At 39.5% G+C, this 25,370-nt stretch overlaps 1 protein-coding gene across 3 annotated transcripts in view; it reads right to left on the bottom strand.

Annotated features, from left to right (window-relative positions):
* Positions 1 to 760: 760 nt before the first annotated feature.
* The window catches only part of GORASP2 (golgi reassembly stacking protein 2), a 30,394-nt gene continuing 5,784 nt past the window's right edge, over positions 761 to 25,370 (bottom strand). For 2 of the 3 annotated variants that reach the window (XM_060016604.2, XM_060016606.1), the window contains exons 2-10: positions 18,467 to 18,547; positions 16,481 to 16,684; positions 15,491 to 15,577; positions 14,581 to 14,711; positions 11,492 to 11,624; positions 9,680 to 9,803; positions 5,588 to 5,674; positions 4,470 to 4,580; positions 762 to 2,875 (exon numbers count right to left, since the gene is read on the bottom strand). In XM_060016604.2, coding sequence (XP_059872587.1) covers positions 2,535 to 2,875; positions 4,470 to 4,580; positions 5,588 to 5,674; positions 9,680 to 9,803; positions 11,492 to 11,624; positions 14,581 to 14,711; positions 15,491 to 15,577; positions 16,481 to 16,684; positions 18,467 to 18,547 — 1,299 coding nt within the window. In that variant the 3' untranslated portion in view covers positions 762 to 2,534. Of the gene's footprint in view, positions 2,876 to 4,469; positions 4,581 to 5,587; positions 5,675 to 9,679; positions 9,804 to 11,491; positions 11,625 to 14,580; positions 14,712 to 15,490; positions 15,578 to 16,480; positions 16,685 to 18,466; positions 18,548 to 25,370 lie in introns of all 3 variants that reach the window. The other variant, XM_060016605.2, reaches the window with a different exon arrangement.

A 25,370-nucleotide genomic window follows, 5' to 3' on the forward strand; every position in this document is an offset into this window, starting at 1 on the left:
CTCTCAGAAATCTCCCTGCTCCCACCCCAGCACCCTGGCCAAGCTGCCTCCTCTGGCTCCACCGAATCTTGGGCAAACGGAGGTGCTGTGCGGGGGCCACGTGAGGGCTCGGCGGGGGCTGCTCACGGTGCCTCACTAGTCACTCTTCTTCCTCCTCAGTACATGACAGCGTAGGCTTCATTCCTCAGCCTCCCGTTCAGCTAGAAGTGGCCATATAACTTCACACTGGCCAGAAGAATGTAAGCCAAGGTGCTGCGTGAAACTTCTCTGAAATGTCCCCCAAAGAGGGGGGCTGGCCCTTCTCTTCTGGCTGGAACGAGGAGGGCATGGCGGGGCCTCTGGCTGCCATCTGGGCCCATGTGACGACTTTGGCAATGGAAACCACACCAGGCAGAACTACAAGGCAGGAGCTGTGGTCTCTGACATTGCCAAGGGCTGGTCCTGCCTCAGCCAGACCACCTCCAACTCTGAACACGGGAGAGAAAATAAACTTGCTTGTTTAAACCACTGTTATTTTGAGAATTGTTCTGATAACTGGGCCTATTCAGACCAGCGCCCTCCCTGTCACTGCCTCGTGCCTCTCACGTGAACGTAGGCACACTGAGTGACCCAGGGGTTCGAAGCTAATTCTGACTGCCATCCTCACTGCGGGGCACATCTCCATGGTTAGAGCGCTATCCTCGAGTGCCCTGAGCACTGACCACCCGAGCTGTCCCCTCTACAAGGCCACAGTGAGTGGTCCACTGGTAGGGACACTATCTTTTACATCCGTGTTTCTGGCCACTGGTAAAGGATATGCTACTGTCTATAAACACCGAAACTGGTTTTTCTGAAGGAAGCAGAGAATATCTAAAGTGTTTTCCACCTCAGCAAGATCCAATGAGCCAATCTAGGCCAAGTGTGTGCCCATCTTCCAAGTGAGTACTAAGAATCCCTCTCTCTCCCCAGAGCTTAGCATTTTTTATATGCTTATAGACATTTTACTGGGAAGATATCAGGGCTGCTGTCATCCTCAGATGCGAACTGTGACCTCACAAGAGTTAAGAATCACTGCACTGGAAAAACTACTGTTAAAGAAACTGTCTTGAAAGCTTAAAAATTACTTACTTGCTTTCCATGAAGTATCTCCTTAACATTTTTTTAAAATATGAACATCTTTTAGAAAGTAATAACAACTTGCTCAACTTTTCCTACCCTGGAAAGTAAAAAGTTGTAACATTTAAGTATGCTTGTGAATATTTTCCTTACCTGTTATAAGCTCCATTTCAAAAAACAGGATTGTTAACTGCGAGAAATATTCTAGAAATATTTATAATGCAAACAGAAGGAGCTATGATTAGAGGTGGAGCCTTCTTTTATCGTTTAGCTTTAAGTATGAACCTGGCTCCAGAAATGGACCTATCCTAAAAACTGGCTGGCACTGGGTGGGCGCTGATAACTGTAGTTCCCAGCTAGTGATCACAGACCAGTTCCACGCGCTGCTCCCCTGGCAACGTTCATGCTAGTGCCAAGTCAATAACCGATCAATCTTTCATCTTATTTAAAAAAGAGATATAATATGCATTTAATTTCATTCAATAAATCAATTCCACATAACTTACCATCTCTTAGAAAATTCAGGAGACAGCAAACATCAGACATGAAAAATTACATGAACGCAGTGTGATGCACTGGAGAGGAACGAATGCACCATGGCAATCAGGAGTTGTAATTTAAATGTACCACAAGAAGAAAAGCAAAACTACTGTAATTTATTGCTGTATCTATGCTTCCCAGTATAGCTATAATATTATAAGTAGCTACAAAGTGCCACCTTCTGGTTTAAAACTGTGGAACATCATCTTTATTTCTTTTTAAATGCCATTTTTTGGTGGACGTATAACAACGGCAGCAGTTACAAAATGTTGTCTGAGTACTTTTGAGAGCTCAAAACAAAGACCTGTGTAAAGGCTGAATAAAAAGATGTTCAATTAATAGTGCACATAGTGTAACTTTAACAACATCTTTCATTGGAATTTTCGTGTAAACCTTAATAGAGATGTGACTCACAGAGACCAAAAAGTAAAGTATCTTTTCCTTTCACGGTTTACTGAGGTGGTCTGCATTCTCGCAAATGATTTACAAAATACAAGAAATGCCGCATGTGGGTATTAGGCGTGAAGTATTTCATTTTCTTACAGAAGGGGCAGCAGGAGGACAGGGAGCCTAGTGGACACCCTGTCGCCACCTTTCCCAAGGACGCACGCCCTCAAGAATGGCAGTGGAAACCTGGCAGCAAGCCACCCTTACAATTCTTTTTGGTTGTTTTAAAATACAAGCACTTCCTGACATTTCCCTCCCCGGCCCATGAGCCCCACCCCCACTTGGCAGGATACAAACCCACGTCCTCTTGCTTAGTTTTCCCCTCAGAATTATTTACAAGATGCTTACAGATAGGGTACAAACTAGTATGAAATTAACGGTAGTTTGCGTTTCCAGACACACTCCTGTGGTGAAATAAGCGCACCACGCCAATTCCGAAGGCCGGTCCAAAGCTAAGGTGACTCAGAGGCATCTGCATCCGTAACCGCAGAGACAGGCTTCTTGCTGGCTGGGATGGATTCGCCGACTCTGTCCTCAACAGCGGCCGGGGCCTTGGGAGTGGGGGGCGTCACACCCACGGTGAGCGTGGACGCAGCATCTGCCCTTGCAGTGGTCGGGACAGGGTCGGAGGGTGGGCTGCCGGTGGGTGGGAGAGAGGACAGCAGCTCTGTGGAGGCTGCCGTGGAAGAGACCTCTGGAACCAAAGGAAATGACGGGAGGAACTCGGATGGCATGGGGAGAGGTGCAATGCCAGGTAAGTTTTGGGGAGGCAGGGAAGGAAGAGGTGGCAAACCTAGGACAAAAACGGCATAGATCACACATCCTCCCAGCACTAGAAGAGCAGCAGTCAGCATCACACGACTATTAATTTGCATTTCGTTAAGGAAACAGAAGCTGAGGAGAGACAATACAAATCACAACTTCTGATTATCCTCAGTTGGAGGCCAGGACAGAGTTAAATATTCACTGCAGGACCAGCTGGCCAGGAGGAAAGGTTCCCTCATGTGACTCAGCCCAGAGCTCAGGGAGGAAATGATTCTCCCAGCCAGGATGGACAGGAGCCCACCCAGCCTGCGATGCAGCTACACCGAGTGCCCAGCAGGAGGACTCCACTCTCGGGGGCAAGCTGCAGGTGGATTTAAGCTGCCCTCTGGACAGACAAGAGGAAGAGGAGACACAGGGGCCAGGCCTCCTGTGAAGGTTTCGCAAGGGAAGGGCCTGCTGTGTAGCCCCTGGCATTAGCCTCACCAGAAGTACTCAGCCTTTATAACTATATTTATAGTATAACTATTTATAGTACACTTGGCGGGTTTACTGTAATGATTTTAAAATGCAGATGAAGGGAAAGAGTATTACTTCTTTAAGAAACAAAGGAAAAGCAGGCTGTAAAACAGGTTTGGGGCAACCTGGGGACTGGTGAAACCCTTAATACTCTTAGAGTCTGTCAATCTGGGGAAAGGGCAGAGCCAGAAGCCAAGAATACAGGGCACAAAAGAAAAGACAAAGGGAGCACTGAGACAGTAAACATTAGTTTGAACTTATTGACTTCATTTGTTTTTTAACCCATTGCACTGAAAAGCAAATGGGTTAATGAGGATGGGTAACGAATACACGTAGATGATGAGTGTTACAACAGGGGCCGTTAGAAATGTGACAATGCCACTGTATAATAAGATCACTCGTTGACATCACTGATGGGCCAAATTCCTGAGATTAGCAATTAAAAGTCAGACCTGACTTGTGGCCATCTCAAAGCTAAAGATAATCTGGGCAATCATTAACCAGAAGAGCAGACTTGTGGGGACATTCTGCTGCTTCACTTTCATCAGTGCACAGAATACGAGTGTAAACACTCTGAATATCTGTGAACTTAACTATTTGTAGCTAAAATCTCTCACAGTTTTTGTTATAAAAAATTTGTTAATAACGAAGAATATTTATCAAGTAGCAAGCCCAGCTAGCCTCAGCCACACAAAACAGGTGTCACTACTCCGCGGGTGGCAGCTGCCCAAAACATGAGGAGAATCACAGGGAGTTCATCTGCCCCCACTGAGTGAACTGCGCACACCTCCCATCCAACTCAGCCCAGCAAGGCCACGCCACTGCTCTTTATTTCTACAGCTGGCCTTTGTGGTGCTTGAGCTGTCAGGTGCAGGAGAGGAGAAAGGGGGAGGAGAGGCAGCCAGGCAGGGGAGCAGCACAAAGACATTCCTCCTCCTCTTCTTTTTCAAGCTTTTTAAATAAAAAAGATTGATTTTTATTTGAAGCAGCTGAAATTTGTTAAACTGATCTGCCCTTGCCAGGAAAAGACTGAAATAGAGGACTGCCTTTCCTGGATAAAGCTTTTTATTAGACAGAGTCCTAGGAAGGCAAGATGGGCAACATACCCGGGTTCATGAGTTCCGGTAAGCTGACACCTGGCACGACGTGCGGGGCAGGGAGGTTGAGATTGGGGAGGGCAGGGAGGTTTGGTAGTCCTGCTGGTAAAGGCATCAGACCTGAAAAGAAGGCAGAGAACAAAAGATAAACCATCCAATCCTTGCATATTGAAAAAAATACTACCCACTTCAAAGTGAGAATACCAGAAGTCCACTTACCGCGGGGCAGTTTTATATCATAACAACAGTAACAATAAAATCTCTCCCAAGTGAAGCATCCTTCTATACCTAAGTGATTAGAAGGCTAAGTGGGTAAGGGTTAAAACAAACACACACTTCTGAACCCAAAAGCAAGAATGATGCTGGCCTATGTCTTGGAGAAGGGGCTGATTTATCTCAGCAAACATGGAACTGATTTTCTTTGATGGTTGAGGTTTACAGTCTCTCAGGCTTTTTTTTTTCTTTTTCCTTTTTAATTTCAGACTTACAGTTGCTAATTTATATGAAGAATCCCCATGTATATCTTTCACTCTAACTTCTCTAATGTTAACATTTTACCACACTTGCTGTGTGCACACATTTGGTTAATGGCTTAATATGTCTGTGTAATGACATCTTTAGCCATACAATTAAAGGCTCTCACAATGCAAGTATATATTTGATCACTGAAATAATATCTGATCGTTATCTGCTGGATAAAGGGACTTGGTCTTCACTGGGAACAGTAAGTGAAATAAACAAAAATCTAACCTAACATTAGAGCTACTGAAGACTCAAGTAAGGAGTGCTCTCCTCCAGGACACAATGTCTTATTCACTAAACAACAACCAGAAAGCCCTGTGCTGAAGGACGGACAGTCTATATACTCCTTATTCCTGCCTCAGGCTGCACTGGGGGCAGGGAGGATGGTTGGCTGGGGTTAAGGAGCCCAAGGCTCAGCAGCTGACTAGCTGGTGACAGCAGTTGATTGCCACTTGGTCTCACTTAACACAAAGTTACAGCAGAGACAGAATGAGAGTAAAAGACATAAATAGTCACCGCATAGGTAGAAATTTTTTTCATTGTTTTCTAAGATGCAAAATATCAGTAAAGCTATTGTTATTACATATATGTCTCCTGCTACTTACCTGGTAATGTAGTAGCTGGGTTCATTGGCGGCACAGAAGTGAGGGACTGGTTTACTTGTGGTGGCAATAATGGTACTGTTGGTACACCTAAAATAAATGCACAACCTTTTAAAAATTTCAGTTGATAAGGAGTGAGCAGACTATCTCGGACAGTCTTCCGTCCCTTCCCTCCTGCCATGGTCAGGTCTTCACTCAGTGTGACTTTAGTCAGTTGGTCTCTAGCTGCATCACTGCCACAGCTCATCCACCTGCTCTGCCCTTGGCCCTTCGCAATGGCTGTTAGCAGACCGTGAGCCAAGAGGGCGGGGGGCTCTGCAAGCCCTCCGCAGCTAAGTAAAACCGGGTAAGAGTTTTACTCCTGACCTAAGCGGGGCTGGATTAGAAAACTGTTTTGGAAATGGGATACAAGGATCCTAATCAGTTTCTATTGGGCTCCTGACCTCAAAGGCCACGTACACCTGGGGCTGCTGGGGGGCTATATGCCCCATGAAACAGTGAATTCTGGTCTGTGAAAGAGAATGATGTAGATGGCCTGAAAGAGACAGAAGAGCATGTGGACCTCCAGAGATGGGGAGAATGACCTGGTTTCCTGAATCTTCATTTCCTTTTGACCTTAGGTTCTGTGACACTCCTCTGAAGTCTAGTACATTCCCACTTTTACTGCTGTTAGCTTGAAGTGGTCATGTTCTTTACATTCAAGTAACTCTTACGATACCACCTAATGAAGATTACCTATTAATGTTTACCACCTACTCATGTGGGAGGTTTCGCTGATGTCCAAACAATAGTAATACTGCACATGGATTCTAGATTTTGTCTTACAGAGATCTGCTTAAATATGGTAACAAGAATGAATTGTGCCTGAAAGTATGAAGCAACCATTTTCAGATAGCTTTTAAAATTTAGTTAGTCATGTGTTTACTTTTTTGCAGAAATTGGAGCCATGAAAAAATAGGAGAGGGTTCTTTGTTTTATCAGATTCTCAAAAGGGCTGGACGGTTGGTTGGTGTGTTCAGTCTTTAAAGTTTGGGTGGGGGGGCACCTACTATATGTCAGACATTGTTCTAGGCACTGAGGAACTTTACAGCATAAAGAAAATAGAAATCACTACCTTCTGGAAATTTACATTCTGATAAGGGGCAGAAAAAGAAAGGGAGACAGGAAGTGTGAGAGGATCACATCGATTAATGTCATTTCAAAATGATATATTCATTTTCTGAAAATTTCTTAATCCAAAATTTTCAAATCCACAGAGGTGTTTTTTTAAAGCACATACTTTAATGTTTCTACAGTTACTGTTTGGGCTACTTTGCAGCAATATAATTAAAGCAAAGACAGAAAAATAAATGCCTAACAAAAAGTGGGTTCTCACATGTTATAATGCTAGAACATCTGAGTGTTTTTAAATTTATTTACTCAAAGTGAAAATGCTGATTTCTTTCAGTCTCCTTTGAGCAATTTCTGCTTTATTTATGTCTCTGTCTTTTAATACTCAAGAAACCATTTCTCTACAGTGTAATAAGACCAGGGATCTCAGTGCATGTGCATATATGACAATATAAGTATAACTGTAATGTAATTAGGGAAGATTTAAAATGCCTCTCAAAAGAAACTGGAACTTGAAGAGAGATGTCAGCTATCTCCTAAAGCCAGAACACTTTGCACTGGAACACTCACTGTAAAGCCAGGTGAGAGTTATCAGACACAGATTGGATTGCTGTCTTGGGAAGTCTATCCAGGAATAAACTAAAAAACCATTTCTTACATCTGATGGGATATAGGAAAAAAATCTTAACATCATAAAAAGAACTCAAACACTGCTTGAATGAAATAAACTTTAGAATCTCTTCCAAATGTATCCATGACTTGATACTGATGACATTAATATTTAATGTCATCCAAGAAATACTCTAAAACTGGACTGTGGTGATGACTGCACAACTCCATAAATTTACTAAAAATCATGAATTCTATACTTGCAGTGAGTTAATTTTATGGTATGCAAATTATACCTCAATAAAGCTGGGAAAAAAACCCAGCAAAGAGCAGGGGGTAGGGAGGTACGTTATCATACTGATAACTGGCGACGCTGGGCGGTGGGGGCTGGTTGTTCTACTTGTTACGCAAATGAATCTTTATTAATAGTCATCTAATTTTGAATATGTTTCAAGTTTTTAATTGTAAAAAATAAAAAATTTAAATTTCATACGTATCTTTGGGAAATAAAACAAAGACTCTGAAAAGATCTGAGATTTGAACCTAGGGGACAAGCTCCAGGGATCATACTGTTGACTGCATCTTGATGGGCTGTTTTAAATCCATTCGAGAACAAAGTAGAATATGATCAAATTTGGGATATAAATATTAAAAAAAGAGCTCAACAATAAAAGGCTATTAATGAAATAAAACTAAACCATGTCACAGTATTTCATCCACTTACTCAGTATTAGTTGAGTATATAATATACTCTTGGTATAAAGAAAGAAAACCAGGAAACAGGAGATTTTAAAAAAGGAAAGGATAATTCAGAAAGAGTCATGTACCACAATGTGCATTGCAGCACTATTTACAATAGCCAGGACATGGAAGCAACCTAAGTGTCCACTGACAGATGAATGGATAAAGAAGATGTGGCACGTATATACAATGGAATATTACTCAGCCATAAAAAGAAATGAAATTGAGTTATTTGTAGTGAGGTGGATGGACTTAGAATCTGTCATACAGAGTGAAATAAGTCAGAAAGAGAAAAACAAATACTGTATGCTAACACATATAGATGGAATAAAAAAAATGGTTCTGAAGAATCTGGGGGCAGGACAGGAATAAAGATGCAGATGTAGAGAATGGACTTGAGGACACGGGGCAAAGTGAGAGAGTGGCATGGACATATATACACTACCAAATGTAAAACAGATAGCTAGTGGGATAGGGAGGGTGGGAGGGAGACGCAAGACGGGGGAGATACGGGGATGTATGTATATGTATAGCTGATTCACTTTGTTATAAAACAGAAACTAACACACCACTTGTAAAGCAATTATACTCCAATAAAGATGTTAAAAATAAATAAATAAATAAATAAAGGAAAGGGAAAAATAAACTCTATCAACATACCAAGTTAAGAACTGTATCATGTGACCAAGCAATTCTAATTTCTGGGTATATAACCAAGAAAAATGAAAACATATGTCCATGCAAAAACTTGTACACAAATGTTCATAGCAGCATTATTCATAATAGCCAAAAAGTAGAAACAATCCAAATGTCCTTCAACCGATGAATGGATAAACAAAATGTGGCATATCCATGCAATGGAACATTATTTAGCCATAAAAAAGATGAAATATTAATATATGCTATGACATGAATGAACCTGGATAACACTATTCTAAGGGAAAGAAGCCAGAGAGGAAGGTCACAGAAGACCACACATATTATATGAAATGTCTAGATTAGAAAGAGAAAGTAGATTAGTAATTGCCTAGGCCTGTGGGATTGGGGGAAAACAGGGAGTGACGGGGTACAAGGTGTTTTTGGCGGGTAATGAAATGTTCTAAATTGATTGAGGTGATGGTTGCAAAACCCACTAAATTGTATATTTTAAATGGGTAAATTCAATGCTATGTGAATCACATCTCCAGAAAGCTGTTGAAAAAAACCAAAACAAACAAAAAAGGAGTATATTAGGTAGAACAAGGAGTACAGAAAAAGAGGAGATAGGCCTATGTCCCCTGAGCAAGACTGAGTCCCTAGGAAAGGAATGGTAAACTGCTCACTTTTGTATCCCCAGTGTCTACTACTTAGGGGATATGCAAACATTTGTTGAGTAAATAGGGCTATTAAATAGAAATTAAAGGTAGAATCCTGACTCTACAACAAGATAAGCCCAAGATCTAAACTTGTCTGAAAAGAGGTTCAAATGCCTGTGATGATTCAGTACCAGCTTTCAGACAGGGCCTGTCAATGCAGAGCACGTTTACAGTTTTCAAAGTACACTGGCATCAACTTTTAAAATTCTACAGCTTGGGACAGAAAACAGTATCGTGTAAAACAAAGTAGACTGCAAACAGAATCTATTTTTCTGCACACCTGTACTGAGAACATTACTGACAGCTGGTGGAGTTGAGCTAATAGAAAGTCCAGACAGACTCTGTTCAATTTCTGTAGTTCCTGGTGATGACAAAGACGGGGGATTAACTGAGGACAGCTGGACCTTCCAAAAAAAAGAAAGAAAAAAGGAAAATTACTCAAATTTACTTAAAAGAAAATATAAATATTGGCTCTCACCGGTCCTACAGATACCTTTTTCGATCATGTATTAACTGTCAAAAGTTTTCATCTGGCACTTTGGCTTTCAGACACTCCTTCCTAATTTTCATACGTGCCAAGGACCACGCACTGTAAACATCTCCCCCTCCTGTCACTTCCAGTCTTTTAACACATGGCATCTAGCCCATCATACACACTGTTATAGCCACTTCGACACCAGGAAGAGATTCTCTCTCCTCCTTCCTAGCCAGCCAAAAAAGATTATACTCAACCCTTAAAGCACCACTGCTTTCTTCTTCTTTGAATTCTCAGCCAGTTTTGTGTTTTTAATTTTCACTGCTCATGGAAGAAGTCAGCTGAAGTCTTAATACCATGATAGATTCCTTAAAAATTTCTTAAGATGTCTAACCTCATGAGTCCTCATCAATGAATGAATGTGGCAGCCAGATCTCTACCTTCTGGGAGCATGGGGTGGGGGTGGGAATGAATCTATATGGACTTTACAGATGGGTGGATGGGTGATTTCACCTCTGAATCCTCCAACTTATGCCAGCTCCAGTGCCCTCTGGCACATTCCAACATAACTTGTATTCTGGCCCTTCTCCCTAGCTGCCATTTCACCCTCTGGTCTTCTCAGACTGCCCATAGCGCCTCATCTGGGGCAGAGAGCACTGATTGGGACAGCAGATATGATAGCAGGAGTCTGAACATACAACAACACTGGTTCTAGTTATGAGCCAATGGTGGATGGGGGTGAGGAGAGGTTACACTTCCCCATAGCTCCCCTTCACTTCCTCTAGAACTGGGGATGGCCCAACCATGCACCATAAAATGACAGTGGCAGCAGCCCTTTCTTTACAACTGTAGCATTTTCTTTTTGAATGTTTGGTTTTTATTTAGTCATGCATAAGAGTTAACTGTCCTGTAAGGCCTGCACAGGAAACATTTTAAAAGCCTATAAGCCTGCAGAAATACCTCTTATTCCTTAAAAAGCCTCACTTTGATCCTGCAATACTTCCCACACCCCTAGTTCTCTTTGCTTTCCCAGTCAAGTTTCTTGAAATAGGAAGCAGCAGTTATCATCACCTTATCACTCACCACTCACCCTCTATCTCCTGTAAGTTGGTATCTGCATCCCATCAAGCCTTAAGTTGCTCTAGCCCAGGACATGTTTTTTCACTCCTTCTCTCACCTGACTTCTCTGCAGTACCTCACATAGTTGCCTATGCCCCCTTTCCTGAAGCTCTGTTCTCTCCCTTTGGCCTTCTCCTGAGCTTCCTTTGCTGAATGCCCTTTCTCTGCCCATCCATTTAAACACTAGGGATGTTCAAGATTCTGGCCTCGGTCCTCTGACCCACCCAGGCCCAGTCCCTTGATGATTTTTATTCATTTTGATCATTGGATTAAATTACCCTCTCTCTGCTGATTCCCAAATCTGTATCTCTAGCCTCGCCCTCTTTCCTGAAATCTAGAACCAGAAAATATTCATTTGGATATCCTACAGGAACTTCAAATCCAACATGTCAATATTTAACTCATCATCTGCCCAGTCTCAAATAAGTGCTACCACCCCACACATCTATTCATCTGGGTGGAAAGTTATGGTATAATCAGGCAGTAAAGTTATCTTACCTCCATAAATCCATCTTTAAGAGGAGTAATAGGTGTACCAGTCATCTGTCCTGGAAGAGAAATTTTCTTTCCTTCTTCAAATGGGCGTGTAGGTATTCGATGCAAATAACCATATCCAATGCCACATCCTAGGCTATGAAGATATATTTTTCTTAAAGTTATCATCACAGCTTGCATTTTTGAGGTTTTGAAACAGAAAAACAAATCTCCATTCTTTTAAATACTGTCATCTTATCAGAAGTCTCTTCTGACAACCCTTTATTAAATAGCACCCTTCTTCCCACCACAGACACTAACCGTACTCTCCTTTATTTTTCTTCAAGTATTTATCACCATCCAACACATTGCCTATTTATTTGTTTATTTTGTCTCCCCCAATAAAATGGTAAGGTCCTTGAAGGCAGAGACCTTGTTATGTTTACTGCCTTAACAGTTCCTGGCACATGGCAGACACTAAATAATTATTTGCTCAATGAATCACATATAGCCTTTCCACTGAAGAGCTCCAAGCACTTTTGCATGTTGATGTCATTTACACAACCTATAGGTCTATTTCAGAACCTGACATATATCAATCCAAATTAATCCAGATTCCTTCTAATTCATCCTCCCAATGACACCAGAGGTATTTTTTTAATAAGATACAATCACTTTCTAGAGTGATCTTCCCGTAGTCTGTTGTCTTCTTTCCAGAGTCTGTTGTCTTCCCAACATTCCCTTTTCCTTCTTCCCTTTGGAGAACTACTCCTCTGCCGTTCTGTGCAGCACGGGTGGGACTGTCAATCAGGGGGCCTGTCCTGCCCAAAACAAGGAGTGGCTCATGACCAGAGCCAGGCCAATTTACCTCTCTTGCCCAGGGCTGCAAATCTTGGAAGCGACAGAAAAAACCAAAATGGCTTTATCCCTTCAGTAGAAAGTGATGAAATTGCCAATTAGTTCTTCCTTTCTAAATCCCTAAGGGTGTCTGAGTCCTGTCCTTTCCCATTGTGAGTCTTTGATTATATGAGTGACTCCGTAGCTATAAATTCATGTCTGCTGCAGCTGGTTTCTACTACTTGGAACCAAAGAACCCTCACTGTTACAATATTATAGAACTAACACTGCCCGAAGTATATCCAAATTCCTGACCACGGTATTTAAGGCTTTTCACAATCAGGTTCCAACTTATGTTTCCATCACAATTGCCTTTATTTTCCAAACTACTTGCACTTTCTGAGTAGGACGTGCACAGGTATCACTGTGACTCTCTCCTGCCAGGGCATCTGTTATTTCCATGGGTACTACTACCACCAAAAGCGGGGAGAGCAGGCAGTGGCCAACTTCGGCTCTTCCTTATCCAAATGTGATTTCATAACAATGCTTCATATTAAAAAATTACTTGTTCCCTCTTCTCTCACTTTTCCTCCCTATACCATCAAGCTGCAAATTTTACTGAACTGGATCTCAGATAGATTTAGAGGAAGAAAGAAAGATTAAATAATTTATACTGATCAAATACAAGCCTTTCAGAGGTAGCTACATTTAAAAACAAGGTGCTTATTAATCAAAAGAACTAAGTGGTGGTAGAGGAGGCACTTGAGGCAAGAGGGAGATCTCCATAAATTTAAAGACAGCCCAAGAATGAAGCTAAGAAAAATGTGCTGTAATGAAAGTAATGTGGTCAGCCTCTGAGGAAGGAATGAAAACCAGAGGCACACATATGCCAAATGGGGGCGGACTCAGGAAAGTGGTCTGTATGGGCCTGTCTAAAGCAACGGCTGATCAGTGGTACTAAACCACGTCAATAGGAAAAATGTCTTCCATAGAAAAGGAATAACTGCTAACGTCTAGAGAAGAAGGGCTCCAAGAACAAGAATGTAGCAGTATTTAGTCAGCGTAATTAAAAATTAATGAACTAGTAATGTTCTTTGCTGCTGAACTTCACCATCTAGAATCTCTTCCTTAAGACTTTGATTTCATGCTCACCAAGCAATCTTGTGGTAGTAATAGGATCTAAGTATTATTCTAACTGGAGAGGGGGTATTTTTCTATTGTAAACTGAAAATTTGCCTCTCTAATGATGACAGAAGCTTCTTTGCAAATTTAGTTTATATGAGTCAGTCCCTCTGAAATGAAATCAACTTTGAATACCTTAAGAAGATCATCTTTCTGTGTGTTTACAAACCTGGACAAAGGACAACGATAACTTGGTCAAGTATGGCCCCCAGACAGGCCACATTTTCTATCTCATTTTCTCAAATTGCAACAAGTTAGCATTCTGGTGGCAATATACATTTAGCTGTAGAACCTCAGGTAGTGTGGGTAAAGGTACTGTGAGCAAACAGGCTTTCTCCGTCTGCATCAGCTAAGTCATCCTTTTCCCAGCAAGTGCTGGAACTTTTATAAAACACTGGTAGAAGTTTCCAAACTCTAGGCTTTCCTATAATTCTGGTTTACACTCAACAATTTCCTCAAATTAAAAAAGGTTCTTAGAACTTTCAAAACAATGAAAAATTTCAATTTAAACAGTAGACAGAAGACCTAAAGATACCATGTTAAGTCAGCATGCTTTGCTTTGGTCTGGCCTTTTGAAATTAGGGAACTGACTTGATGAACAGTCCCAGAAAACTGATTTTATAAAGTTTGCTTTTCTGCTTGGCTTGATCCTCTTTCTAAATTGCTTTTTATTGTTGTTGCAATTTTGTCTAACTTTTGGTTAAAATCAGCCTGTCCATTTCTAAAAGGTAACAGTTTCCACAAAGTGCTAAGAAATTTCCCCAGCAGCTAGAGAAAGTTATACTGTATTGTCCCACTGCTGAGGAGGGAATTTTGGGAAAATAAAATAAAACTGAAAACTATTTTAATAAAATAACAAAACAAAAAAGTTTGTTAGATCAGAAAGAAAAGGACTGGGTATGTGTACCATGCTCAATAAATATGTGCTTTAAAAATATGAATTATTGGATTCAATATTCTAGGTCAGCTCTTTCCTTTTCTCAAGAGAAGTCTTACAATAAACCAATAACTTGTTTCAAAATAAAAACAATGTTTACAACACATCTGACTGGTAAATTTAAGTAGTCATAACTTAGTCTAAAAAATGACCTTACCTGCCTTCTCCACCCCATGCAGAATTTGGTGTAATAATCACTTCTCGACAGTTATCAGTGTCTGTATTATACACATAAAGTTTCAATGGTTTTGCTTCATGTGTTTCAATAAGGCTGAACAGATCTTCAGACTGCAAAAGCATTACAGAGAAAAATGTTTTTGTTACTGAACTTTAGAATAGTAGGTCTCGAACCTGACTAATATCTAAAACAACAAAAACCTAAAACAAACAAACAAAAAACACACCTAAAACAACAAGAATGAAAAAAAACGACATACACAAAAACCAGATTCTGGGCCCTGCTGCTGGACATAAAAATCATTTCTTAAAACCAATACTCCAAACGAGGTTTAATTCAATATATTACCTATCTACACAATGCAAGGCCTCATGTCCAGTTCTGTAAGACCTAGTCAGCAATTTTAGTAAAAGTCTTCTATACCCAAATTCTACATATTCTGCTTACTATCCATTATTAAGACCTGGTTCTCTGGGTACCTTATTTTTTCTCTCATTTGTGATTTAGCAATATATACTTCCACTAGCTAACAGACAAGGAAAAGGATCCAACTAATACAGCTAAGCCAATTTTGTTACCTTAGAAAGGAGAAGAGAAAAGGAAATCAATAATCAAGACGAGGATTCGATTTAATCTTGAGGTACAAGAGATTTCTAATATATACCATACACAAAATCTGTGCAATTGCCAGAGTGTATGTTTTTCCTCACAGCTGTACCTAGTAAGACACCTCCCAGATTTCTGTTTAACACCCTGGAGCGTAAGCTATCTTGATCAGCAAAGACCTAAATTTCAACTTTAAATGTGAAGTGTGCAAATATACTTCTGAATTTAAACATTAATGAGAAAATGTTAAATAATTGTTAGTATTAATAAACAAACAAATTACCTCATTCATGACCATATCTGCTCCAATGATATAATCACTATGAGGTCTAAGACCTGCCAGTGCTGCAGGAGAATTTGATTCCACTTCCTAGGATGACACAAAAACAACCCCCCATCAAATTACTGCATATAAAATAATCTTCCAAATTGTATAGTTCAGTCCTTAATTACAGTAATTTAACCCCCCCATATTTCTCTTGTTAGAGATGTCAGATCAGAAACTATAGGCTATATATATATTTAATCTCCCAAGCATTAAACAACCCACAATATTTAACAAATATTTAAAACATTTCTGTAGCTATTTGCTTTATTTTATTTTTTAATATTTATTTATTTATTTGGCTGCGCCAGGTCTTAGTTGCAGCACTTGGGATTTTCGTTGCGGCATGCGGGATCTTTAGTTGCGGCACGTGGGATCTAGCTCCCTGACCAGGGATCGAACCCGGGCCCCCTGCATTGGGAATGTGGAGTCTTAACCACTGGACCACCAGGGAAGTTCCTGTAGCTATTTGCTTTAAAATACCTTCTTCTAATGGATAAATCATTAAAAAATAGTTCTTGGGCTTCCCTGGTGGCGCAGTGGTTGAGAGTCTGCCTGCGGATGCAGGGGACATGGGTTCATGCCCCGGTCTGGGAAGATCCCACATGCCGCGGAGCGGCTGGGCCCGTGAGCCATGGCCGCTGAGCCTGCGCATCTGGAGCCTCTGTTCCACAACGGGAGAGGCTACAACAGTGAGAGGCCCGCATACCGCAAAAAAAAAAAAAGAAAAAAGAAAAATAGTTCTTAGGCATCATATTTGCTTCTCTTCCTCAAGTTGTTTTTCTTTTTCACTAATCCATATTTTAAAGCAATCAATTCTGATTTTCAGAAACTAAATATAGCCTAATAATACCCCTACAATCTCACCAAATTGGAGAAAACCACTATTAAAACACCTTTCTATACTGTTTCTTAAACTGCAAGTAACAATTCACAGTTGATACCTACCAACACATGCCAAACGTTTTCATTTGCCCCATCAAAGCTGCAGAAACGAATGCTCACTCCCAACAAGCCCTGGCCACCCCACATGTTACTTGGTGTGACTGAGGTCTCTCGCAGCTCCAGTGTTTTACTACTGTAGATAAGCATTTTTACAGGCTTTTCAACATTTGCTTTCAGTAGATCCTTAAGAGTATCATTGTCTTTATTCTGTAAACACATAGAAATTTTTCTTAATAAAAAACATTTACTTAACAGTAAAAATCTAATGTTAATATCTTACCTTAAGCATCCCATGGCCCTATTGGAATAATATTATTAACATAAATAAAACATTCAATAGGTGGAGGTTTCATTAACATTCAAATACTCCTCAAAGTAAAAGAATGTCAAGAAATTAAGAACTTATGTTAGTGTAACAGAGCAGGACCCTATGGAGCCTTCCTGGGACAGGCCTTTCCCCCTATCCTCTGCTGTAGTACCTCTCTGAAGTACCCACATAATAGTATCTCATGAATATTTCCTGAGTTTTTCAAATACTAAAAACCACCACCAAAAGGAAGAAATTAACTACCTGAAGATCATAACAGGTAGCCTCCAGACCTACTGGTGGCTAAGGATTGATCACCATTAACCAGAGAATTGTGCATGAGCTGATCACATACCGTGGGACACCCCTCCCCTCCCCTTGCCTTTAAAAATGCTTTGTTGAAACCCTTCGGGGAGTTCAGGTTTTTCTGAACATGAGCCACCCATTCTCCTTGCTTGGGCCTGCAATAAACCTTTCTCTGCTCCAGACTCTGACATTTCGGTACTGTCTGGCCCCACTGTGCGTCAGGCACATGAACTTGTGTTCAAATAACATTAGGAACAACTCCATAGCTGACTATGGAATTACAGAATTTGCAAGCCAACATTATTTGAAATGATCCAGGGCTTCAATGATAAAAAACCAAAATACTCCACAAGAAGACATATTACTAACAGAGTTGGTATGACTTTGATTTTAAAAATCTAAAACATCTGCTAGAGTTGAAGTTTAACTTTAGACTCTACTCCTACATATACACTTTATTTACTACAAACTGGCAGGAAAAGAAAACGGAAACAGTATGTTAAATATTTCATTAAATAAATGAATAAAGGCCATTACGTAGGTGATGTTGGTAGTAATGAACAAAAACTTAAGACTGTTGTGAAAAAATAAACCAACGAAGCAGCCATTGTCATAAGAATTTCCTTTACTGAAATTATAGTTTCCTTCCTATTGGACTTTACTACATGTAAACTGAAAGCAACTTATAAAAAGTGGGTTTTTGTTGTTGTTGTTGTTTTTGCGGTACGCGGGCCTCTCACTGTTGTGGCCTCTCCCGCTGTGGAGCACAGGCTCCAGACGCGCAGGCTCAGCGGCCATGGCTCACGGGCCTAGCCACCCCGCGGCATGTGGGATCTTCCCGGACCAGGGCACGAACCCATGTCCCCTGCATCGGCAGGCGGACTCTCAACCACTGCGCCACCAGGGAAGCCCATAGAAAGTGGTTTTAATTGTGCACTTCTGGAACACATCTCTGTATAGTTTTGTAACATTATTTCTATTGATATATCAGGGAATTGAGCAACAAGAAAACTGACAAGTTACTTGAGAATGAGTCTTTACTAATCTATTTGCCAATAACCTACAAAAGTCTGACATCTTTGAAAAAGCAAAAGAGCAACAAAACCACATCTTTCTGCTTAGAAAAATTAAATATTTAACATATAAAGTAAAAGTCTCCAGTGATTTTCTTCTCCTAAGATTATTACTGGAGTGTGAGGTATAGTATTCTATATTTGACATTCTCATGTTTACTAACACAGGGTTATTTTATTGGTATCATACTCTAAATAATGTTTGTAACCAATGAATAAATATCCATCCCAGATAATCTGAAAAATTCCATTTTCAAAAGATTACAAAATACCATAGGCGTAACTATAAAAAGCTGAACTTACTAATCTCGAACCATTAATAGAAACAATAAAGTCAAAGAAGGGCTCCAGTCCAGCTCTATGTCCTGGGGAATTTTCTTGTACCTGTAAAAACAAAAATGCCAAAAATGAAAAATGCAAAGCTTAATTATGAATCAAAAGCTAAATTTTAATACCCATCACTTTTCAGTAAAAATAGATTAATTTCATTGATACAGGTACCCACTAGTTCTCTTATTTCTCTTTATCTCCCAGATAATGTCCCTGCAGCTCCCTAAATTCTACTCATTCTTTAAATTCATCTCGTACATGAGGTTTTTCCTCTATGGTTCTATTTCACACCACTTTCTGCTTTTTGGGGGGTGGGGGACAATCCTCCCAGCATTTAGCGCATGGCATAGCAGACAGTTAATCATTACAACTGAGTGGCAAATTCAAATTAATTTATTCTACTTATTACATGACTACTACTAGCAAGGCACTATTCAATTACAAAACTAATGTAGGAACATAGCCACTGTTATCAAGACATTTATAATCTGTTGAGGAACAGGCAAGAAGAAGGAGAGATGGAGGACACAGACCTCTAATAGCTGTAATACAAGCCCAAAGATGTTAATGGTTATAATGGAGGTACAAAGTTCTAAGGGGAAGATTAAATCTGACTGAAGAAGTCTCACAGAAAAAAAATGACATTTGAATTGTGCTTTAAAAGGGGGTAGAGGGCTTCCCTGGTGGCACAGTGGTTGAGAGTCCGCCTGCCGTTGCAGGGCACACGGGTTCGTGCCACGGTCCGGGAAGATCCCACATGCCGCGGAGTGGCTGGGCCCGAGAGCCATGGCCACTGAGCCTGCGTGTCCGGAGCCTGTGCTCCGCAATGGGAGAGGCCACAGCAGTGAGAGGCCCGCGTACCGCAAAAACACAAACAAAAAAAAAAAAAAAAAAAGGGGGGGGGGTAGAACTTTCAAAGGTGCAGATGGATAAGGGGATGAGAAAAAACATTTGAAAGTTAAAGACATAATATGAGTAAAAACCCAGGGGGAGCCTGAAAAATGAGGATCATAATATGGTATACCTAGAGCCAACAGGGTGGTATGGGATAGAAATAAATTATATGCAACATTTTGTATGAATCAGCAGTTTTCAGGGTGTAACGATCCATGGCTTTCCTCAGATTCTCAAAGGGTTTCTCCTCAATCCAAATAAAGTGTTAAAACCATGGATTTTGTGCAATTCTTTTATTTTACAGGTGAAGAAACCATCTTATGACTTGCCTATGGTCTTACAGCTGGGTAGTGGTAGAGGTGAAACTCAAAAGTATATAACTATTAGTCCAGTAAGAAGGCTGGAAGGAAAGAATGGAGCTAGACTTACAGAGGATTTTACATGGAAGATTAAGATTACCTAGTTTCTCAACAACTCAAATGTTTAGCATCCCCAATTTGAAATGGATTAAAATAAACTATTAAATTTCCTAAATTGCAGTAATATAAATATTGGTAGCTAGTTATGGTAGTAATATGACAAAAGAGCAAAAAGTTAATACAGAACATTTTGCATTTCCTCTAAAATATTTTCATAACGTTTTAAGGAATTTTTATTCTGCTTGATGTTACTAAATACTGTCAAAACTATCCCATGAAAAGAGTTTGCATTGATATTTGTAGGCTGAACTTATATAACAGTCTAAACAGTTCTAATAGTCAATTCTGAGGCTAATGCAAGTAACAGATCCACATCCATCCATACATCAATCTGTAGTTATTCACATAGTAACAAATCATTTTAATGCTTTCAAAATGGAACCCAAATTGTTCCCAGAATATGTCCCTCTTATACTGGACTTCTTGGATTAATGAGACTTGATCTTGGATTAATGATACATTCATTATTATTTGTATTAATGTTACCTTTTATTCATTTAAAGCCAAATTATACTATCATTGCCTCTGAAGAAGTAAAACTAGGTTTTCTTCATTTGTCACAGTAAGGAATAGTTAGTTGTCCATTATAAAGATGGCTCAATGTTTAACTTGCTAAAACTGTTTGACCTTGTTTTATGTAAAATTTCCTGCAAATGTGGGATTAAATCATTTTTGTAAATTAAATGAGTTAAATATCAAAGGGACTTACTATTTAAAGGTGTTGGCTCTCTAATAAAAATAATCAGTATATACTGTTTATTTTCTTTATACTCAGTTTTCTTAAATGGGGGCTATTTTATATTCCAAAATGGCAGATAGATTTCTCCTCAAATGGCAACTCTGAAAGGAAAATGGTGGCTGCCTGGAGCTATTATGAGAAGAAAAGAGACATCAAGTCACAGCTAGCTGGCAAAAAAAGTCATAATACTCTAGGTGTAAGATGCCTGCCTATTAGGTTCCTATCAATTAGGTTCGAAGTGCCTGAGGTGTGAAAAGAGAATAATTAGCACAGACCCTAGGAGCCCCCTCAGAAGGGAACTTCTCATTTAATGGGGTCCACATCTAATCATCTAATTCTCTGACTGGAAATGTTTCCAAACGATCATTTTATCTAGAAACCAACTAGTCCATTGATCAATTTCAGACTTCTCCACTGAGGCTGCCAACACTTTACCTTTTAGTTAAAAAGGGCTAAAGGCAATACTTTTGTAATATCACCACCAACCAAGAAAGGAGATCCCACACACTGATTCTTATCATGCCACCCTCCAAGTATCAAGTTTTACCACTATTTGTTTGAAATGGAAAGTTTCCAATACCATTAGAATTGTTCTTCCCCATAACTCTAAAAAGATTTAATAGCTAAACTTGGATTCTAAAATAAATAAATAAATGTAAATAATCCTTTCTCTATTTTCATTTGCTAGAAACATCGATATCTCTGTTTCTAATGGACCCTGAAATTAATTTCTTTCCTAAATTTATTTACATCATTAGTACCAGCACAATTCTGGCATCTAGGTATCTTAATTACTACTAGGAAGCCAGCAGAGGGAGCCCTAGAAAATGCTCTCTTTGACCCTAATTCATTTAAAGAAAATTTCCTATATTTCATAGCATGGAAAATAAATTCTACTACACCACAAATTAAACATCCACAAAGGTAAGTTCCTCTGGCAGTACTACCCACTGACAAGAATCTCTTAGGCACCTAATCTCTCAAGCATCAGATTACCACTTCAATACTTTGTCCCCTATGAGGTCTCATGATTGTTGATTCGTGTTTCCTTCAAACCGTCTTAATTTAAAAAAAGAAAAAAAGAAAAGAAAAAACATATATACCCGGCTCCATGGGCTATTTATTATTGGGCCAAATATCACGCAATTTAAGATGAATAGATTAACTTTGAAAGTTTAATAATTAAGATTTTACATGGGGCTTCCCTGGTGGCGCAGTGGTTGAGAGTCTGCCTGCCGATGCAGGGGACACGGGTTCGTGCCCCGGTCTGGGAAGATCCCACATGCCGCGGAGCGGCTGGGCCCGTGAGCCATGGCCGTTGAGCCTGCGCGTCCAGAGCCTGTTCTCTGCAACGGGAGAGGCCACAACAGTGAGAGGCCCGTGTATCGCAAAAAAAAAAAAAAAATGTACAGTGAAAAGATAATAGAATTTTAGAGCCAAACTGACTTGATTTTGAGTCATGGTTTGCCTACTTATTAGTTTTTTGAGCTTGGGAAAGTTTATCTTCCTGGGCCTCAATCTTCTCATCTGCAAGGAAGAGAAAATGCCAGCTACTTTACGAGAATATTGTATAGATTGAATGAATTTAAGTTCACAAAATGCCTAGTGAAGTCTCTGACATATGATAGGAGTCCTACAAATCTTAAACTCCTCTTCCTAACTCCACAATCACCACCTGAGGGCAAATCTTTATAACCAATTAATTCCTGGACACTACATTATTTTTCTAACCATGTATTAATTATCTCTCACCTCTTAAACAAAAAAAGAGAAAAAGACATAGAACGTCAGTCAGCTAGGAAGAGGAGATAAATCATTTTAAAAAATGTTGTCTCTCAAAAATCAATTCTATATGGACGTCAGATCTAAAGGTCAAATGTAAAACAATAAAGCTTTTAGAGAAAAACATAGACTATCTTTGAGATCATCAAGTATGAACACTTTTCCTTTTTTTTGGCCATGCTGCATGGCATGCGGGATGGGATCTTAGTTCCCTGACCAGGGATCAAATCCGTGCCTCCTGCACTGGAAGAGCCTTAACCACTGGACCGCCAGGAAGTCCCAAGACTTCTTAAACTGAACACAAAAAGCTAACCATAAATTTTTAAAAAACTGATAAACTTTACTAAAACTATGAACTTCTGCTCATCAAGACACAATTAAGAGAGTGAAATGATACAACATAATATCCAACAAAGGAACTGTATTCAGAACAAATTCAGAATTACTGCAAATCATTAAGGAGAGTGAAACCACAATGAGATACCACTTCACATTCACAAAACCTGCTAAAGTAAAAAAGACAACAACAAGGATTGGCAAGGATGTGGAGAAACTGGAACCCTCATACTAAAATGGTGCAGCCTCTGTGGAAAACAGTTTTGCAGATCCTCACAATGTCAAACAGAGAGTTACTGTATGACCTAGCAATTCCACTCCTAGGTATATAACCAGAAGAAATGAAAACATGTCCATGTAAAAACTTATACACAAATTTCATAGCTGCTGGAAAGTGGAAATGTCCTTCAACTGATGAATGGATAAACAAAATGTGGTACACTTACAGAATGGAATATTATTTGGCAATAAAAAGGAATTAAGTATTGATATATGCTACAACATGAGTGAACCTTGAAAACATTACACCAAGTGAAAGAAGCCAGTCACAAAGACCATATATTTTATGATTCCATTTATATGAAATGTCCAGAATAGGCAAATCCATAGAAAGTAGATTAGTGGTGACCAGGGGCTGGGAGAAGGAGGAAAAGGGAGCAACTGCTAATGGGTAGGGAGTTTATTTCTAGGGTGACAAAAAGGTCCTGGAATTAGATACTGATGATGGCTGCACAACTCGGTGAATATACTAAACAACCAATGAACTGTAAACTTTAAAAGACTGAATTTAATGGTATGTAAATTACATTTCAATAAAGCTGTTTAAAAAAGAAGACAGACAACTTAACGAAATAGAGAAAAGATTGTAGCAGACACTAAACAAAAGAGGATGCTGAAGTGGTCAATAAATATGAAAATGTGGTCGACTTCAACAGTCATCAGGAAATGCAAATTAAAACCACAATGGGATACCACTACACACCTATCAGAATGGCCAAGATGAAAAAGGGAAAATACCAAGTGTTATGAGGATATGGAACAATCAGAAACCTTAATTGCTGCTAGTGGGAATGTACGTTAGTAAGCTATTTGGCAATATCCATACTAAAATACACACATCTTTGCAAATATTCCACTATTTAGTATACCCAGTAGGAATGGGAATACATATGTTCTCCAAAGGCATACACAATGTAACATTCACAGCAGCACTATCTGTAACAGCCCCAAGCTAGACTGGAGGAGTTCAAGGCTCACCTGTTAAAACATTCTCTTCACATGTTTTATCAAAATAAATCAAAGAGCATGTTCTCCTGATTCTGACCCAATGCTGTAACTTGTGACATATGAAGAAATTTGAAATAAAATTCTAATGCTAATTAAATGAAATAAAAACCCATCACTACATCATAGCTTCCTAGAAAAGATCTGCATGTTAGAAAAATGATGCTGAAAGAAACTGGTCTGCCTCAAAAGAAACTAAAACTCTGGCAACATGCCATCTTATTTTATACTCTTCAAATACCAACTCGGGTATTTGTTTCTTATGGAAAGAAAACTTGCTGTGTGATCTCAGGCAATAATCTTTCTGTGCTCCTTTTCCTTAGCTGTAAAGTGAGGAGGCTGACTAGATAGTCTCTAAGATTGAATGACTCACCATGAAAGAAGTCTGTTGTTAAGCTATCTATAGATTTTACAGTGTAGATCAAACCCAACAAGATCATTTTTAATTATACAGACTGTAGGTCATTTTAGTTCAGGTGTTTAGTAACACTGTGGCAAAGCAATGAAAAGGACACTGGCACTCACCTATCTTTTAAAATACAGATGTAAAATTTCCTCAAAAATGAGGATCTTTAAAAATTAACAGGGACATTTATAAAATTAATGGGTCAGATTTGATCCAAAACTTAAACAGCAGTGACGTACAGGGTTAGGTACATGGACAAAAAGTAGCTGCTGAATGACTAATTAAATGGAAATATTAATTAAAATGTTTACAACAAGTATATTTTAAGCAGTATTGGCACTATAATAGTTGTTCTCAACAGGTGACACAATAACGTAAATGCTAACAATAAAGGTAACAGCTAACATTTATTGAGTTTTTATCATATTCCAGATGCTATGTTAAGTGCTTTACATGGAATATGCCATTTAATCCTCAGAATAACCAATGAAGTAGACAGCATTTTTTAATAAAGAAATTTAATGTGCTCAAATTTTTTCCAAAATATTTTCATGTATACTATCTAATGTGGTTTTTAGTAAAAAAACAAAATCAAAAACAAAAGGTGGAGGAGGCACTACTCTTATCCCCACTTTTCAGATAAAAAGAATGAAGCTCAAAGAAGTTCAAAGGTTTGCCCAAGGGAAGACAATGAAGTGATGGAGTGACACTAGAATCTAGTGATTCACAAGGGTGGTCTCCAGTGGTCTACTATGATAGTCTCTCAATGTATCCATGTCCACAAGATGACAAGGTTCCTTACTGCGGATAATGTGCTTACATGATCCCTCACTGATGCTTAAAAAAACAAACACACAAGCAAAACCCAAAAAACCCCAGCACTATTCTCTTCATGCTGTAGTAAATTGATACGCGATGCCAAGAGGACCTATACAGTCTCTCAAAGTAACTACTTTG

This window comes from Delphinus delphis, chromosome 7, assembly GCF_949987515.2.
Source record: "Delphinus delphis chromosome 7, mDelDel1.2, whole genome shotgun sequence".
In the NCBI taxonomy this organism is placed as follows: domain Eukaryota; kingdom Metazoa; phylum Chordata; class Mammalia; order Artiodactyla; family Delphinidae; genus Delphinus; species Delphinus delphis.